At 33.3% G+C, this 19,662-nt stretch overlaps 1 protein-coding gene across 1 annotated transcript in view; it reads right to left on the bottom strand.

Annotated features, from left to right (window-relative positions):
- Positions 1-19,662, bottom strand: part of LOC150096792 (ankyrin repeat domain-containing protein 54-like) — a 129,551-nt gene that overhangs the window by 26,547 nt on the left and 83,342 nt on the right. Inside the window, exons 6-7 of the mRNA XM_090407972.1 lie at positions 15,710-15,757; positions 6,423-6,547 (exon numbers count right to left, since the gene is read on the bottom strand). Of these exons, the coding sequence (XP_090264098.1) occupies positions 6,423-6,547; positions 15,710-15,757 (173 nt within the window). The remainder of the gene's footprint in view (positions 1-6,422; positions 6,548-15,709; positions 15,758-19,662) is intronic.

The raw sequence follows: 19,662 nt of genomic DNA, 5'->3' as shown, positions 1-19,662 counted from the left end.
AGTAGAGCTCTCATAGTACCCATTTATAAAAAGGGAAATAAAACTGAATGTGAGAATTACAGAGGTATTTCTCTACTGAGTGTTCCTGGCAAGATCTATGCAAGTATACTTGAGAAACGGTTGAGAAGAATTGTGGAAGAAAAGCTTGGTGAAGAACAAGCTGGATTCAGGCCAAATAGAGGCTGTCAGGATCAGATCTTCACTTTACGACAAATAGTCGAGAAAGCATGGGAATATAACAAAGATCTGTATTTAAGTTTTGTCGATTTGGAAAAGGCATATGACAAGGTGCCAAGAGAGAAGCTATTCAATACGCTGCAGTTATATGGTGTCAATGGGGCATTATATCAAGCAATACTTAGTCTTTATTTGAGTTGTGAGTCAGCAGTTAGAATTGAAGGAAGTACAGGAAGATGGTTTAATGTTAAATCTGGTGTTAGACAAGGATGTACATTATCCCCTCTGTTATTCATTATCTATATGGATCACATTATGAAGGAATGTGGTATTAAACCTGATATCAAAATTGGAGATGTTAATGTCAGCTCTTTGCTTTATGCGGATGATGTTATACTTCTAAATAAATCCACTACAAGTCTGCAAGATTCTCTGACTAAATTGAATAGCTGTTGTAATAGATATGGTATGAAGGTCAGCAATAAAAAGACAAAGACAATGAAAATAGGCAGAATCATTGAAAATGTCAACTGTGTTGTGAATGGAGAGCCTGTGGAACAAGTAAAACATTTCAGCTACTTAGGCACAATTTTTACTGAAGATGGTAAACTAAATATAGAAATAGACAACAGAATCAGCAAAGCTGGTATCGTGGGAAGTCAATTGAATAAATTCATATGGAATAAGAAAGAAATTAGTCGGAACACTAAATTAGCTGTATACAAGACTGTGTTCAAACCAATTTTAACTTATGGATCTGAGAGCTGGGTCAGAAGTAAAACACTTGACCAAAGACTAGAGACCGCAGATATGAGAGTCCTGAGAAAGATTAGAGGCGTGAACAGATGGCATCAATGGCAATATCATATTAAAAATGAGGATATTAGGAAAGAACTTGACATTGTCAGCATCCAGGAATGCGTTAGCAGAGCTAATCTCAGATGGTATGGTCACTTAAATAGAATGGGAGAGGAAAGATTAGCAAAACAAGTGTTCTCTGCCAGGTTGGCAGGAAAACGACCCAGAGGAAGACCAAGATATAGGTGGATTGATACGGTACAAAGTGCCTTAGACGATAGAAATATAAGATCTGATAATGTTGGAGTCTTGACAAGTAACAGACTGATTTGGAGGAAAATTGTAGATAGGAAGTTAGTAATGATGTAATTTTTTCATCTAGTACTGTCATATCCTGTACACCCCTTGAGGGTACATGGCAGGAATTTGATGATGATGATGATGATGAAGTACAGAAATGTCTTGGGAAAATTTGGAGAAAAGCACAAAGCTAATAATAATGGTAAATGCCTGCCAGATTTCTGTTCTGGACATGAATTAGTTACTACTAATGCCATGTTCTAACATAAAAATGTGCACAAATTCACATAGAGACAAAATGCAAGAAAAAAGAAAAGTCTTGCTGACTATGTTATAGTTGATAGAAATGTTTTCCCACTGGGTCAGGACACAAGAGTGTATGGAGAATTTGAGATAGGAAGTAATCACTATTTAGTTTTGAGCAAGATAAAACTGAATTTCATATTGAAAAGAAGAGTGTGTAAGAAATTTTAAAAAATGAATGAAGGTTGAGCATCTTTCAGAGGTGAACTTTAGACTCAAACACACAAACATCATTGAATAAAAAATGAAAGAATCTGAAAACAAGAACCAAACCTTAGAGATTCAAATTAATCCGTTATAAATTATAACACCACAGGATGTCACATAGGTGGTACATGCATTTGTGACACTCATGATAAAAGACTGCATCACCCAAAATCAATTTTGGACAGCAACTGCCAACTAATGAAAACATGAGGATTTTCATTCGATGGTATTGATATCATGAAACAGAAAGAGATCAAGGAAGCTAAGGAATATTCAGAAGGGTGGAAGAAAAATCTTGGCAATCCAAAGTGGAAATGGTGAAAAGTTCAAGGAGTAATCTACATGGTTTAGGTCAGTGGAAGGATATAAAGTAAACTTCTGTACATTCTTGATTTATACAGAAGGGCAGCTGCACATAAGCTAACCATTAGCTGTAGGAATTAACGTAAAGAAGACCTGGTCCAGGGAATCCTTTACTGACTGTACCGACTAGATGGATAGTGTGTACCACAGAGGTATAATGGTCTGGAGCTGTCTTATGGTATGGATTCAGACTTCTAGTGATAGTGCCTGGAAGAATGAATACTGAGCAATATTTTTGGAAAATGCAACTCTTCCTACATTGTGGCAATTTTACAAAACAGATCCATGCCTCTTTCAACATAAGGGAATATGTCATACTGCTGATAGTATTCAGAATGGTCAGTGGAAAGCAATATGGAAAAAATTGACTGTCCTGTACAGAAACCTGATCTTAACCCCCCTCCCTCCTTCCACAAAAAACCTTGGGTGTGGGTCAGATCACCTTGTGGACAGGTTTCAGTGTTGGACATCATTCATCTCCTTTTATTGCAAAACACCAAAACAATATATCATAAAAAGATGTTTATTTAGCTGGCTTATATTTTGCTGATTTCAAACCAGCATCTTAGAGTACAATTACTTGTTACAATATATGAGTGGCAATGAGTATAGGAAACAATTTAAACTGTAACAGACAAAAGACTTAAAAGTCCTAATCTGTCATGGCATCCTACAACATTATAAAAATAGCAGTTGATCTAGAGATAACCATCTCTAAAAATTCACACGTATACCACAGTGATTAAATTTTAATAATATGTAGATATTTTATCTTAAGTATCTTAAGACATCATCAATACAGTTCTTTACAAACAAAAACTAGGAATTACATTCAAAGGAACAATTAGTGTGCATGCTTACATTGGAATCCCTCTGAGTACAGTAGCATGTTTGAGGACTTAAAAAAAAAATCCATCTGTAATTAAACATTAAATTAAAGTCTATCTGATAAATTTATTTTATACAATTGAGGATAATAATTTCCCAGAATTTTGGGATAGTGAGACAGTCATTAGTTTTTGTTTGTAAAGAACTGTACTGATGATGTCTTAAGATACTTAAGACAAAATATCTACATATATCACAGTAATTAAATTTTAATAATATGTGTGAATTTTTAGTTCTAAAAATTTTGGCAGATTAATGCACCCATATTGAAGGTTAGGCAAGTGTTTCATCTATGTTGCCGACCATTAAAATGGCCTCTCTGTAAAAACTTCTATATATCATAATAGTTTTTTTCCATCTGATCCTGTGTGAAGGATGTACAAAGCATAGCCTGACAGTCTTGACTTGCCATAATGATTGTTGGAAGTTTTTTCACCTGGTTATACTATAAATTAAAGATACCAAGAAATTATATACTTGGTTTAATCCTTTACCCAAGTGTAAGCAAACAAAGTTTGTGCCTGAAGTATTTTCAGGACTGGGGCAACTCATATATAGAAGTTATTGACTTCACATCACTTGCCTTAGTATCCCATAATGCAAAGCACATATCCTTGCAGACTTGTATAATGCTATGCATTATGGGAAGGGTCATTACCTAACTACAGACTTTGTCTGCAGGGATATATGCTTTGCATTCAGATACTAAGGCAAGTGATGTGAAGTCATTAGCTTCTATATATGAGTTGTCCCAGTCCTGAAAATACTTCAGGCACAAACTTTGCTTACCTTTGTACTCTCTCCAATATATCAGAATCACAACAGAAACCAGATCTGCACACAATACACAATAGTCCAAGTGAGGTCTTATCATTTTTATTCTTCTCATGAGATTCTAATGCTACCCAATCAATATTTGGATAATTAAAGTTTCCCATTATGATTACTCTTTTTGTGCTCATCTTTTCTATTTGGTGATGCATTTCTTCATCACTAGCAACTGATCCACCAGGTCAATAACAACACCCCACTATGTAATTGATCTTGTTAGATTCCACCTTACACCAGATGGCTTCCTCAGTGCCACATGAAATATTGTTAGTAGTAACCTCTGCAATTCTTCCTCTTTTTCAGCAATCAATGTAAATAAATATAAAGAGGAAGAAATATATATAAAGAAATAAATATAGGAAGAAATATAAATAATGAAGAGTTATATTTCTTCCTCCTATTTTTGTTCCTTCCATACTTTCAAAAATTTTTTTCACTGTAGGAGTTTGAATAGAAGAGAAACACATGTTCCTGCCTAACACTATTTTTGCTGAAAAGTTTCTGACAGTTTATTGTTGATTTTCATATATGCAGTTTGGTTTCAATATATGTAGGATCAGTCTAGAGGATAAATATCATGAGTGTGGCAAAAATGTTCTGAGGATAATTGATAAAAGCCTACTGTAAAATGAATCACAGATGACAAAGTTAATAAATTGAAGAAATTGAAGATATTCTGGATGTCTGGAGTAATTATTTTAAAAGATTGTTAAATGAAACAAGCAGTGACAGAACAATGGATAGAAATTCAAGAAGAATGCAATCGATAATACACATCACTATCTGAGAGAGAATAAGCCATCATAAACCAGAAATTGTGAGGAAAAAAAAAAGCCAGCTATAATTCAAGCAGAAATACTCTAATATAGATGTACAATAGGGTTAATTTTACTATGCTCCACAACTCCAAAAGTCTGGTCAGAAGGAAGAATTCCAAATGATTGGAAGACAGCTTTCATGGTATCTATCTATGAAAAAGGAAATAAAACTGAATATGAAAATTAAAGAGGAATTTTACACACCAAGTGTTCCAGGTAAGATTTATGCAAGCATTTTAGAAAGGGTTAAGATTATGATGGAAGAGAAAAATCTGAAAAGAACAAGCTGGATTCATGCCAAACAGAAGGTTGTCAGGAACAGATTTTTAGTTTAAGACAAATTTTAAGTTTGTAGATCTGGAAAAGCATATAACAAGGGAGCCAAAAGAAAATATATTAAAAAATAAATCCACTTATATGGTGTAAACTCTTCTAAGAGCACCATGGGAGAAGTAAACCAACCCTCCTGCAATGGGAGAGGCCTTCACCTTGTAGTGGATGGAAAAGACAGGCTGATCATCATCATATGGTATAAATGACGAAACATAGTCTACATTTAAGTTTTAAATCAACTATTTGAATTGAAGAAAGCACAGGAAGGTCATCTGATGTTTAGTTAGGTGTAAATTGCACACTTGTCGTCGTCTGAGCAATTCAGGTACAGGCTTTTTATGTCCTGTTCCTGCTCTGCAGATGAAGTTGATCTTTCCAGCTTAATCTTGGACATCCATGGTCTCTTCTTCCTGTAGGTTTATATTTATATGCTAATTTGGGAATCCTATTGTTATTCATCCTTTCTATGTGGTGAAGCCAATTTTGCTGATATTCTTCTATTTCTTGTATGATGTTTTTTTGTATCTAGTCATTCTCTTATTTCTGTGTTTTTCTTTTTATCTAACCTAGTGAGTCCCAGGAGAGGTCTTAGAAACTTCATCTGTGCTGCTTCCAGTTTTTGTTTCTTTGTGTGCTTCATGTAATATACATCTATTATCTGTAGACCGGTCCCTACTCTTCTTTCTTGTCCCCCCCCCCCAAGAGAGTACATATCAGAAATTTGGTGATGATTAAAGACTGGTGATCATAGGTATAAGAGTTCTAAGGAATATATTAAAAATGAAGCCATTGGGATATTACTAGCATCCAAAAATGTGCAAAAAGAGTTAATTTAAGGTGATATGACTCTTAAACAGAATGGAAAAGGAAAGGTTTAATGCAAGACTGGCAGGAAAAGTTGAAATTTATGTGGAGTAATGCAGATGGCATGCATTAGAAGACTAAAACATAAGAGTTAGCAATATTGTAGACCTAACAATATAACAGATTCATCTGGAAGAAAATTGCCAATGGAAGTTAGTAATAATGAAAATTTATGGTAAAACTATTGTAGTATCCTGTTCATCCCCTTGAGGGTATGTATAAGGAAATGGCATAGGATATTGCATAAAATCCTCTTATTATATAGTGATAAGAGGAGGCTATTTTCCAATTAACAGATTTGAATAAACAACGATTCTTGGGGATCTAATGTGATACTGCATGCACACCACCTGATATACTATAGGTCTTGGGACATTTTGTGTGGAGGTCAGATATTAAAAAACCTCAAGAATATAAAACTCCTAACTATAAACCAATTTACATTTCCATGCTATTTCTGATTCAAGTTGAGCAATTAATCTATGTCATTAATAATTTTTTTATAGCTGGTATCATTCAATATGTAATTCTTTGTTTTACCTGTACTACTTCCAGTTTTAATTGAGTTGATGAACATTTAGTGTCCATTTGAAGTAACTTCAATTTAGATTGTGCTAAGTGGAGAGGGGTACGCCCAGAGTTATCTAATGCATTTACATCAGTTCCTGAAATAACAGAATAAAATTAAGATTTGAACGTTTTGGCAATTTAAAAAAAAAAAAAAAAAAAAAAAAAAAAAAAAAAAAAAAACTAGTTGCATTTCAATGATTGTCTCTTAAATCATTATGAAAAAAACAAACTAATCACAGTAACATGTAAAAATTAAATGAGAAGTTATATACATATATGTCAACATCTTGCAGGGCTTATGATGATATCATCTACATGCTTATACAGTCGTCGTCGTCGTCCGGTAGCATCCTCTAGCAGGAGGGTTGCAGCAGATGAGCAGCTCTTCTCCATTTCTCTCTGTCTGTCACTTCCATCATTCTTAAACCAGTCCATTCCAGTACAAAAAATTGGTACCAGAAAAAATTTTTATGAGTCATTTAATAGTACACTAGAAATATAACAAAACCCAACTAGTTTTACAAACACCTTCAGGGCTTCCTAATAGGAAAAATAAAGAAAAGAATTGATGATGAAAAACATAAATAAATTGTTAGAAAAGAAACAATCTAATACAAATTAAATATGACTAAAGTAAAGTGTGCCATGCATCAGCTGTCCTGTCATTTTGTAGCAATTGTTGGAGAAGTTAAATTCTGATGAGCCAAGAAGAGATCTGATTAGTGATTTCCAGACATTATTTAGGATTAACCCTTGGTGGCAGCCACAGAGATGAATTCATTAATCTTCTGAGAAATAAAGTTTTCTTCTAAACAGGGTACAGTGGCTGCATTTCAGTCAACAGGGTAATTTTTGTAGTTGAGGTACTGGTGAGTTAGCCCAGACTTGACTTCTCTTTAGTTATCTACATCACCAACATGCTTTTATGTATTTTTCCCCCCTCAATTCAACTTTAGCTTGTCTCGCCTATGTAGGTTACACCACAGGAACATGGCATCCTATAAACACCTGGGTGCTTTGTCAAAAGGAATACTGTCCTTCAAAGATATGAGGAAGCTATAACTAGTTTGGATTGGTTCAACTACTTGAATGATATGATTTTGAGCACTGTAGCAATCTTGATAGACATTACTAGTGATTCACTCACATGACTCCCTCAACAGAAAACAAAGATCAATCCTAAATAATGTCTGGAAATCACTTATGTCCTTTGACATAGCAGAATTTAACTTTATTAAAAACAACACGTAAGTCCACAGTAATAACTTTAATTAATAAATAAAATATTTCGTACTAAAAATAATAGTACATGTTTATCTCACAAAAGATAAACTGTCATCTCTGTCTTTGGCTGGCGTTTACAAAATTCCTTGCAAATGCGATGTTTCTTATTTTGGATAAACTGGCCGTTCTGTGGAAAAAAGAATTACAGAACATCAATATTATATTGATTACAACAAACCTCAGAAGTCTGGTCTAGTACAACACAGTATTACCACTACCCATAATATTCAGTGGGATAAAGCTATTCTACTTCATAGATGCAGGTTCAAATATGAACGCCTCTTTAAAGAAAGTTGTGAAGCTTTTTTACACCGACCGAATTTAAATCGAAATGATTGTCTCTCTCTCGAAGATCTGGGAGACTTTTATTTTATGTAATCATTAAAAAACTAATTATCTTAAATATTAATTATTTATTAATTTCTTTCATTTCCTAGCTTGCGACAACATTGTATTTTAATAGGTGATCAACTGAATATTCGTTACTTGTATTCTATTCCTATCTGTTTGTAACATTGAAGATGTACTATTATTTTTAGTACGAAATATCTACCTTATTTATTAATTAAAGTTATTACTGTGGACTTATGTGTTGTTTTTAATAATTATACTATGCCACAGGTCCCTCTAAAAATAAGAATTTAACTTATAGACTCTATAAGTTAAATGTTACTGTAATCATATTTAGCTTGTGTGATTTTTTTCTTCATCTAATTTATGTTTTAATTTCAAGTTGCATTCTTCATTTCTCTAACTAAAAAAAGCCTGAACAAGCTAATAGATTATAGGCATTTATGAAACTAGTCAGTTTTATTATTTTTTTTGGTATACTTAATGACTAATAAAAATTTCCCTAGTAACCAACTATCCTTTTCCTATCAGACTTCTTTAGGTTGCAGGTCTCACATCCATAAATTGCTATTGGAAAAACAGTTGCATCCAGAATTCATAACTTTGTTCCTGTGGAGATAGATCCATCCTTTCAGATTTTAGACAGGTCCATGAATGTTGTTTTTGACATTCTTAATCTTCTTTTGAACAGCCATTCTTCCCATTAATGACAGATCCCAGGTACTCAAACTTGCTAACTTCCTCAATTCTTTTTCCATTAAGGTAAACTTGTGTCTCAAGAGCTTCTCGAAATTAAAGATGCCAAGAAATTATATTCTTGGTTTAATCCTTTCCAAGTATAAGCAAATGTTTGCAAGCGAAGTATCCTTTATCATCTTTGATTCCTTTTACAGTACTTTCTTCTATTTCTAAAATTTTTCAGTAACCTTCAGAATTTTGCCACTTTCCTGATATTTATTTTCTATGTTCTCAGTCTTCTCATGACTTCTGTTGAGCTAGTTTTACACCATGCTTTGCTTTCTTACATTTTTCTCTGTATTCTCTAAGATCAAAGTTTGCTGCAGACTTTTTCTGAAGGATATTCTAGATGTCTAGAGTAAATACTATAAACGACTGCTGCAGACTTTCATAGCATTTACTCCAGACATCTAGAATATCTTTTATTTTGTTTTCATGTCTCCTTTATCATCTTTGATTCCCTTTTGCAGTACTGTCCTCCATTTCTAAACTTTTTCAATAAACTTCAGAATTTTGCCACTTACCTGATATTATTTTCTATGTTCTTACCAAAGTCTTCTAATGACTTTGGTAAGGAATACATATTCCTCAAAATCATAATATGTAGAAGGGCAGCTGGAGCAGATGATATTCAACTAGAATATCATCTACTCCGGTATGAAAATATAAAGGTTTTATAGTGGTAACACTGCATAATTCAGAAGGTCTAATTTCAGATTATTGGAGAGCTCTCATAGTATCCATCTATAAAAAGGGAAGTAAAACTGAACATGAATTTTTTTTTTGTATGTGGCTCCCACCCATGCAAGATTTCAAGTTCCCCTATAGTACATCCTAGGTGTCATACAATTTTCAGTGAAAGACAACTGAAACATAGAGATACCACTTACTCAGGAAATTTGCAATATTTTGTAATTTTTTTTACACATTTACCTATGAGGGTGGTCTGAAAAGTTCTCGGCCTAACAATGAAAAAATGGATTTTTAATTTCAAAATTATTTTTATTTTTCAAGATAATCTCACTTAAGACATACATTTATTCCAGAGATGCTCTGGCGCCATTATCCCGTCCCTGTAGTGGTTCTCAGTAACATCTGCAAAATACCCCTCTACAGCTGCAATCACCTCTTGATTTGAAGAAAAATGCTGACCAACAAGGAAGAGTTTTAGTTTTGTGAAGAGACAGAAGTCAGAGGGAGCCAAATCTAGGGAATAGGGTGGATGTTCCAATAATTCATAGTGCAGATCCCTTAATTTTCACATTGCCAAAACACCTTTGTGGGCAGGTGCATTGTCCTGATGAAAGATGATTTTTTTTTCTTCTGCAAACTGAGTCTTTTCTCATGAATTTTTTCATCTAGTCTGGTTAAAAGATCAGAATAATATGGCCCTGGTTATTGTTTTATCCTCTTCAAGATAATTAATAAACAAAATGCCTTTAGCATCTCAAAACACCAATGCCATGACCTTTTCTGCTGATGGAACCAACTTTGTCTTCTTTGGCAGTGAACAATCGGCTTCTGTCCACTGTTTTGACTGCTGTTTGGATTCTGGTGTGTAATGGTGAACCCAAGTCTCACTCACAGCAATACATCGATGCACAAAATCAGTTTTATTCTTGTTAAAAAGCTCTAAGCACTGTTCAGAGATTTTCATGCACTCGAGATACTGAGATAGGAGTGATGTTAGCTTGCTCCACCTTTGCAACGAGTTGCTTGGTGTTGTACTATTACCAAAGTCCTGAAGATACTTCAGGCGCAAACTTTGTTTGCTCACACTTGGATAAAGGATTAAACTAAATTTATTATTATCCAATACTATATCGTGCACTTGATCAATGATTTCTGGTGTTGTTACATGTTTTGGACATCCTTCACATGGATCATCTTCAAGGCTGGTATGGCCACGTTTAAACTCAGCAGCCCATTTCTTAATTGTCGAAAATGATAGAGAAGATTGCCCATAAACTTTTATGAACTTCGAATGAATTTCTTTTGGCATTAAACCTTTTACAAAGAATTGTATTAATATAACTGCACAATACTCAATTTTATCCATTTCAAGGGATACAGACAACACTTGTGCTTCAGACAGCTGTATAAAACAAACTACTTGATAGAATGACTTGCAATTTCACATGGATGCTTATGACAGATGTACCAACTCGGAAAAAAAAAACAATCTTGCCAATAATGCTGCCACCTATGGTCAAGGCTGAGAACTTTTTAGAACACCCTCGTAGTATGCAAATAACATTAGTTATTTAATGAAATTTCATCCGTAGACCTGATGAAAGATTTGCAAGTCTACTCTTAAGGTATTTATTGTATAAAACTTTTTTTTTTTTTTATATTTGCTATATAAAATGTTTATTAAAAATTATCACATATATATATTATTTACTTTTATATACTGGTACAATAAATTTATGCTTAATAAACTGCATTATATACTTTGTTTCCTGTTCTTATTCTGAAAACATTATTACAGTATGAGGTAAATAAATTTTATTTAATGTTCAATTTTTCCTATCACAAAGAGTGAGTACTGGCACCTATTTGCTTTACAAAACAAGACTGCTTATGGGCATACTTGACATAAAATTTACATGACTGGGCAAAACATAAAGATAAAACACAAATTCTGCATAGCATGGTTAACAATGCATAAACTTAATATTTAGACAAAATTAAATTCTTTCAACTCTAAAAATAAAATTATATGAGTGTATAATACTACCAACAGTGGGACAGGCTTTTAAAATGAAATGCTTCAGGAAAATAAACAGAACTTACAGGACAGATCATAAGGCTAATGCACAAACCAAGATTTGAATATCTCTAATTCAACAATGCTTAATACAGTTAAAATAGACCACCACCTTTCTTAACATAATAAGAGGGGTTGTGGTCTCAAACCACACAATGAAATTCACCTAGCATCTTAAGATTCTCAAACATCCACGCCCAGCAAGATTTGAATCTGCAAGCCTGGTAATTGGAGAGTGGATATGCCAATCACTAAGCCAACCAGTTCAGCAGTTTCCCCACAGTGTGTTCCTGGTAAGACTAATGTTAGTATATATCTGAGACAAGGCTAAGAAAAATTGTGGAGGGAAAGCTTGCAGAAGAACAACAAACTGACTTCAGAGTAAACAAGTTATCATGATCAGATTTTCACTAAACATAGCTGAGAAATCATGGGATTATTATTATTATACCTCCAGGGAGTCAAGGATTCGTTGAGGGAGACCATACACTACTCATACTAGTTGTTATATCTTCTGTTAAAATCACTGACACTAGATGTGCTCATTACTTCAACAGGCAAACTGTTCTACTCACTCAATATTTAGTGAGAGAAAAATCTAGCTCTCTATCTTTTCTTAACCACACACAAACTTATTTTCATAGATTACTTTTTTGACCCCTCCCCACCGTCCATATAATAAAAATTTTATCAACTGATATCCTATAACACCCTCTCCAAACTTTATAGACCTCTATTGTATCACCCCTGTTTCTCTTCTCTGCCAGTGTCTGCAGTCCACATTCTCTATATCTATGTGTAATCTAATTAAATAATCCCTATATCATCTTTGCAGCCTTTTCACTGCTTATTTATCCCTCTGGAACCAGGAAACCAAATCTGCACCCAATAGTCCAGGTACAGTCATATCAAGGCCTTGTAAAGAAACAAAATGACTTTATACCCTTACATGTCAAATGTTCCTTTCAACATTGCAATTATCCTCTGAATTATATTTGCAATCCTTAAATTTCAACTTTCTATCTCAATAGTCCAATCTTTTGTCCACTGGAGCCTCTTTTTCTGCACAGCCTTGGTCAACAGTTCCTTCTTTTTTTTGGTCTGTGGGCAGTCCTCCCTGCTTCTAACAATCTTCAATGGACTATCATATCAGAAACATTAATCCCACTAGCTGCCAAGTCTTTAAGTCTACAGCAGACAATCTTGGATTCATTTGCTTTTTCTAACTAGCAAACAATCTTGAGTAAGTGTAGTTTTCCTTTTTCACCCACATTTTCCTTTTCTGTCAGGAGAAAAAGTACCTGTCTCCCCAAACCTCTTTAAAATCACTTCAACAGTACCTAAACCAACACGACACTCATTGGCAATTTGTTTTTGAGTCATGGCTGAGAAAGAGTACATATTTTTAATGCTTTTTTTTGGGATGTATCTATTTCATAGCTACACAAAATGAATAAAACACTATGAATGTCAACTTGTTTACACTGTTAGAAATGCATAACACTATTAATAAACATTGTAGAGACAATTAAAACAGTTAAACCATGTAGCACTCAACGAAAACAGAAAACCAACACCAAAATTATTGTGAACTTAAACAAAAACCAAACCAAAGCCAAAAGTTGATGAAAATTTGGGTTGCTTGGATTAATATGCCACATTAATTAATATGGATCAGATAAGGTTTTTCAGATATATTTGATGTTCTTGTTTTCAATAATAAATGGAACATAATGGCAGAGAGAGAGAGAAGAAAGCATGTAAATTTACATAAAATTGTTAATTTTAATAAAATTAACAAATGGAAAACAAATTATGCATATGCTAATAATGTTAAATAAAAGTGAAAATAAAGTGCAAAAATTAAGATGAAAATTCAAAAATCACATGGTAATGTCAACTCCCACTATAGAGGACTTATAAGGACCATGGGAATAGTTTGCTATAGTGAACAGTTTGTTACAGTAATTTCTTTTGGAAGCACTGTTTGTGTGGAGATTTGGTCATTATGTCTTTGGGAGTCTGTTATAGTGAGCAAGTTTGATATAATAGTGTTCCCCATGCTAAAAGCTGACCTTTCTTTATTGTTGGTACGTTGTCAAATGGAGTTTGCTGAATATTATTATTATTATTACTATCAGACCTCCATGCAATCACCGACTCACTGCGAGAGATCCTTCAACACACACACACACAGAGCTCATCATACCACAACTTGAATGCATTCACTGTCTCCACACTTTCAGGCAATGCAATGCAATGCATTCCAACCTCCCACAGCTCTCCATGCAAAAAAAACCTACTCCTCACACCTTTGCTGACACCCTCCATATACAGCTTCCAGGGATGGCCTATTGTTCTTCCCCTGTCTACACCCATTCTATGAAAATCAGATCCACATTAATATGGTAATAACCCTTTACCAACTTACATGTCACGATCATGTCCCCACCCCCCATTCTTCTATCCACTAACTGGACTGCTGTGCAATTTATATTCCCTGAATCTGCCTTCATACTCCACATTCTAGAAACCACCAGTGACCAAATCTTGTACAGTAATCCATATGCAGTCTGATCAAAGCCTTATACAACAGAATCATAACATCTTTACTCCTACATGTCAGTGTTCTCTACATCATTATTATAATGTGCTGTGCTGTCCACACAATTTTAGGTTCTTATCTGCCAACATCCCCAGATCTCTCATCTCCTAAAACTCTTCCAAGATATTACCATCAATAAGGAACACAGTATGCATTAGATCCAATAAACTTATGAAAGTATTTAGGATACTTAATTAATTTTTTTTTTTTCATTTTGAAATTTTTTATTAATTTTTAATTTCAAGGTTTTTTATATTGTCAATGTTTTAATTAAATTTTATTTAATGTACTAATTTATGAATTCAAAGATATGAATATTGCCTTGAATTTAAAATAGGAAGTAATCATTTAATTTTCCACAGGATAATGAGTATCATATTGAAATGCAAAACAAGTATGAAAGTTTTACAAAAAAAAATCGGCATCAAGCAACTTTCAGATGTGAACTACAGGCTCAAATATGTAAATGTTCCTCCTATCCTTAGGACAAAAATAAAAGAACTAAACTTTAAGAAGCAGTGGCAAAATCTGAAGAAATCATTGAATGATGCAGCCAGAGAAGCAAGCAAAGCCAACAATAGAAAAATCAGAACTTCAGAGTGGTTCAAAAAAGTCAGAGGCAGTCCTGAAAAAGAATAATTATCAAAGTTCCTGGCAAGTGTGCTCTTATCCAGAGATGTGTAGTGTTTATATTTTTAAAAAAGTCACAAAGTGGCCTTTTTTTGAACTACTGAACTTAACTAATAAACTGGAAAGATTACAGAAAATAACATATAATATTGAGCTTGTATCTTGATACCACCAATTAAAAATAGTCCAAATGAGATCAAAGACCAAATTCCATTAAATCTAGCAAGAAGGAAGTTATTACTTTGTATCAATTCTGAAATGGTAGGAAATGATCTAATTAAATGTGAGAGAGCTTGCAAAAGTTTTGTAGGATCCTAAATACTGAATTCCAATAAAAACCATCCAGTCAGAACTGAGGAATAATATGTACACAGATCAGCAAAATAAATCAAATAGGTGATTATTTATGCATTTTGCAAAACACATCTAAAAAGTACTATAAGAATGCCTCTTATATTTGGTCAAGACCAGATGTCATCACATCTAGGAAGTAAATGATACACTTGACTAAAGACCAGAGACCACAGATATGAGAGTTCTGAGAAAGATTAGGGGTGTGAACAGATGGCATCAATGGCGATATCATATTAAAAATGAGGATATTAGGAAAGAATCTGACATTGTTTACAAAGAGAATTTATAATTTTCTTTATAACTGCAAGTAATTTACTACTTGTTTTGCACAGAAAGAAAGAGGAGATAGCGAGATTGATATTTTCAAATAGTTTCTTCTCTTAAAAAACAGAAGAAACAACATGAATATATTAATCGCCTTTTTTTATTTTGCTGCACCTACATATATATATATATATACATAATGAATTAATAATTCATTTTTCCCCTTTCAATATATAAAAAACAAGAAAACTGTAGACTTACCAGCTTTCAGTAATAAAGTAATCATTTCAATATGGCTTGTGCAAGCAGCTAAAATGAAATAATTTAATATCAATTACAATTAGTTATTCCATTTAGTCTATTACTGCATAAAAAACTATCAAATGCTTTTTTATCATTAAAATAATTTAGTTGTGTACTTTTTTACCACTATAGCAAATTTATAACTATCCCCAGGGATAGTAAAAATTATACAAAATCCTACTTGCCATGGAAAAAATGTACTTGCCAAGATCCCTCCCTATTTTTTTTAACATTCCCTAATAAATTGGTAGAAGTTCCATGAAGTGATTAAAAGATTTTGTTTAGAAAGTTATTTCATTAAATAAAAAATATTCTAGTTTGTCCAATCTGAATATAGTGAGGTGACAAAATCTACTCACTATGAGCTAGTATCTGTCGAGCTCTGACTATTCCTATAGCAAACTATTATAGCAAATTTATCACTATAACAAACTATCCATGTGAAATTCATGTAAAATTATCAAATTAAAAATTCACTTAAAGTTGCATAATTTTGCATTTTGATGAAAGTGAGCTATTTGATTACTGTCCTTTTAGATGGAAGAGAGAAAAAAAAATTATATTTTTCCTGGCAACTTATTATGTCTACTATTTTTATTCAATAGATTGATAGAATTTTTAAAATTTCCAAGGGATTTAAAATTAATCATCTTATTTCCAGAATGTCCAATTTATTTCTTTTGTTATTGCCATTTCAATGCTCATGGTGTATACATTTTGATTTCTTGTTTACATTTTCAGACAAACTAATTTTTTTAGTGATGTCAGCCCATCTCTTTTAAGTGTTCTGGTGTTATTTTTCACTTTTCGTATTCTACACTGTAGGCTTGTCCTAAGTTGAACCTACCTGATTTTGTGTGTGCATATGTGTATTTCACTCATACATAGAGCAGAATAAGTATGTTGAAAGTCATCTTAATTGAAGTTAGAAGGCTGATCTTAAAGCCCCCCCCCCCAAAAAAAAAAGTCATGTGGGGGAGGACCAAATGAAAACTGGAAATTTTTATGAGAGCCTATTGACAGGTGGCTAGAAAGTAAAATTGGTTCCATTCTGTTATTTTCATCCCTTCAGCTTAGATATCTTTTTGAAAATGAAGACAACTGCAATTTTTTTTGTTGTTGCATCTTTCAGCTTATTTTTTTTTTTTTTAGGATATTGAGTGATTGCCACATGACAATTCGCAAATGCCAGAGCAAAAAATAAATGAATAAATGCTTAAAAAGAAAAAAAGTATCTATAACATTTTCTTAAAAGTATCTATAACGCTTAGTGATCGCCGATACTTTATAGTTTACTTTACTATATTCGGCAAGAAACTCTCTGATTCCAATCTTTGAGTTTCTTATTCGGTTTTAAAACAATATGGGATTTAATATCCCCTTAATTTAAATAAATAGTATCTATAACATTATATATGGGCACATAAAGTAATGAACATCTAATCAGAGGAAAGCTAATTTAATGTGTAATTCAATTTCTTTTTTTACATTCACTCCATCTTATTTTCAAGAGAGAGAATAGTATTTTGATGACTAAAGTGACAAAATAATATGGTCATTAAGGATTATATGGACCCAGTCTGATTTTAAAATAAGACATGGTATAATTTAATCAAGAAAAGAGTAGCATATGAACAGGAATTATATCAAGTACTAAAATTTTCCTGTCCAATCCTGTAAAAATTGTGGAGGGCTGCAGAATTTGTTGCAATATGAGTTCTGCAGCCCTCCATATACTCGTGCTGAAACTTGCATTGCAAGTTTCAGCACGAGTATCTGTTTCTCATCAAACAGCATGTTGATGCAGGTTAAGACAGGATTCAACATGTTATTATCTCGTCCCCACTCCTCGATCCCAGTTCTGTTTGGTCTCATGTTAATTGTCTTCTGTGAAGATGTGTTTGCACTCATTGATTAAACGTAATAATCTTTTTGTTTAAGAAGTGTGTCATAAACTTGTTTATTCCAATTCTCTCTCTCTCTCTCTCTCTTTAGGTTATCTCAATTAACAGATGAGAGTATTAGAAGATTAGTAAAGCTTAGATCAATGAAGGCAGTGTTATAAATATTTGTATATATCATACAAGAAGTATGATATATATATATATATATATATACATATATATACTGTACGCTCACAGACATGAGATCCTTTGACACTGCTGCGAATGTCAGAAGAAGGAGAATCCATTCCGATAATAGGGTAATCAATCCTTGTGGAATGAGTTGTTTAATATTACATGATGGAAAATTAACTTTTCTTTTATGAACATTGTAGTTTTTAAAGTGCTAACTATTTTGCTTGTATAACAGTTTAAAAATTTTACGTATAAAGCACGTGATTATGCATCATCAGCTTATTTCTTTTTCCCCTTCAACATGAATTGACTCTTCTTGGCAAGTTGTCAGACTAGGGTCTCGGATCTGTGGTGGAACAGTAAGAAGTATGTGGGAAATTTTTTTTTCATTTGTATGGTACTAAATGTTGCAGCTCATTTGCTGTACACAAAAAAACTTTCAAAATCAACAGATTCTTCTAAATTTGCTTCACTGAGAACTGAAAAGCTGTGTTAGCTGGTGCTAATGATACTAACTCTGTAAATTCTCAATACATCACAATGTGAAACTAATGGTGGCAGCTTTCAATAGTAATGTGCCTTACAAATGTCTTATGTTGATTTGTGATGACACTGAGGAAAGTTGTATACTTTCACACTGCCAAGAATACCCATGGGATCTAAGTCATATTAGAGAAATTTGTGACAAGGATGACTGATGTGCACTGTGGTAAATGTTTTGAAGAAGTTTTTAGTTGATTTCAGTGAAAAGCTAATTACATTAAAACTCCATCATTTCATTGAAAAATTTTGTGTTTGAGTTTTTAAAAACTAAAAAAGAAAATATTACTTTTTTTTTCCCCCCTGAGTGCACAGTTTTAGATATTTTTCAGAAAACTGCACAAGTCATACTACATCCATTTGTGGCATCATCTCACACACATGGCACTGATGTGTTATTGGTTCTTGTACATATCATCTACTCCTGCTGCCTTTCCACATTTCAAGCCTTTGATGGCTTTTTCTACTTCAAGTATGAATATGTATTCCTGACTGTATGCCTCTTCAGTGTTTTTTACCACTGTGCTATCACTGCTTGTTTCATTTAGCAATTTTTCGAAGTAATTACTCCATACTTCAAGGAGATCTTTTTCTCCTGTTTTCATGTCACCTTTATCATCTCTAACTCCTTTTACAGCACTCTTTCCTCCATTTCTAAGCTTCTTCAACAACCTCCAGAATATCTTACCCCTTTCTTGATATTTATTTTCTATGTCCTTGCCAAAGTCCTCCCATGACTTTTGCTTAGCTAGTTTTACACAGTGTTTCCGTTTCTTACATTTGTCTCTGTATTCTCTAAGAGCAAAAGTTGACTTATTTGCCAGGAACTTTTGATATGATTTCTTCTTTTCCTTCACTGCCTCTTTAACTTCCTATGTCCACCATGGAGTCCTGATTTTTCTATCCTTGCAGACAACCTCTTTAACTTCCTGCGTCCACCATGGAGTTCAGATTTTTCTATCCTTGCAGACAACCTCACCACGTCTCTCTGGCTGAATCAATCAGGGTTTTCTTCAAGGCTTGCCACTGAATCTCCAAGATTTGGTTCCTGTTCTCAAACTCTTTAATTTTTTCTTCAATAATCTTTGTGTATGTTAGTCTACAGTTCACATCTGAGAGCTGCTCAACTTTTATTCACTTTAAAACTTTCTTACATGTTATTCTTTTCAATATGAAATTCAATTTTATCCTGCTCAAGACTAAACAGTGATCACTTCCAATTTCAAATCCTCTGTACACTCTGGTGCCCTGCACCAGGAAGAAAACATCACTATCAACAATAACATAGTCAAT

This window comes from Typopeltis vanoorti, chromosome 18, assembly GCF_054136105.1.
Source record: "Typopeltis vanoorti isolate ZY-2024b chromosome 18, IOZ_Tvanoo_1.0, whole genome shotgun sequence".
NCBI lineage: Eukaryota > Metazoa > Arthropoda > Arachnida > Uropygi > Thelyphonidae > Typopeltis > Typopeltis vanoorti.
The sequence above is the reverse complement of the archived record's forward strand: the minus strand, read 5'-3'. Positions and strand labels throughout refer to the sequence as shown.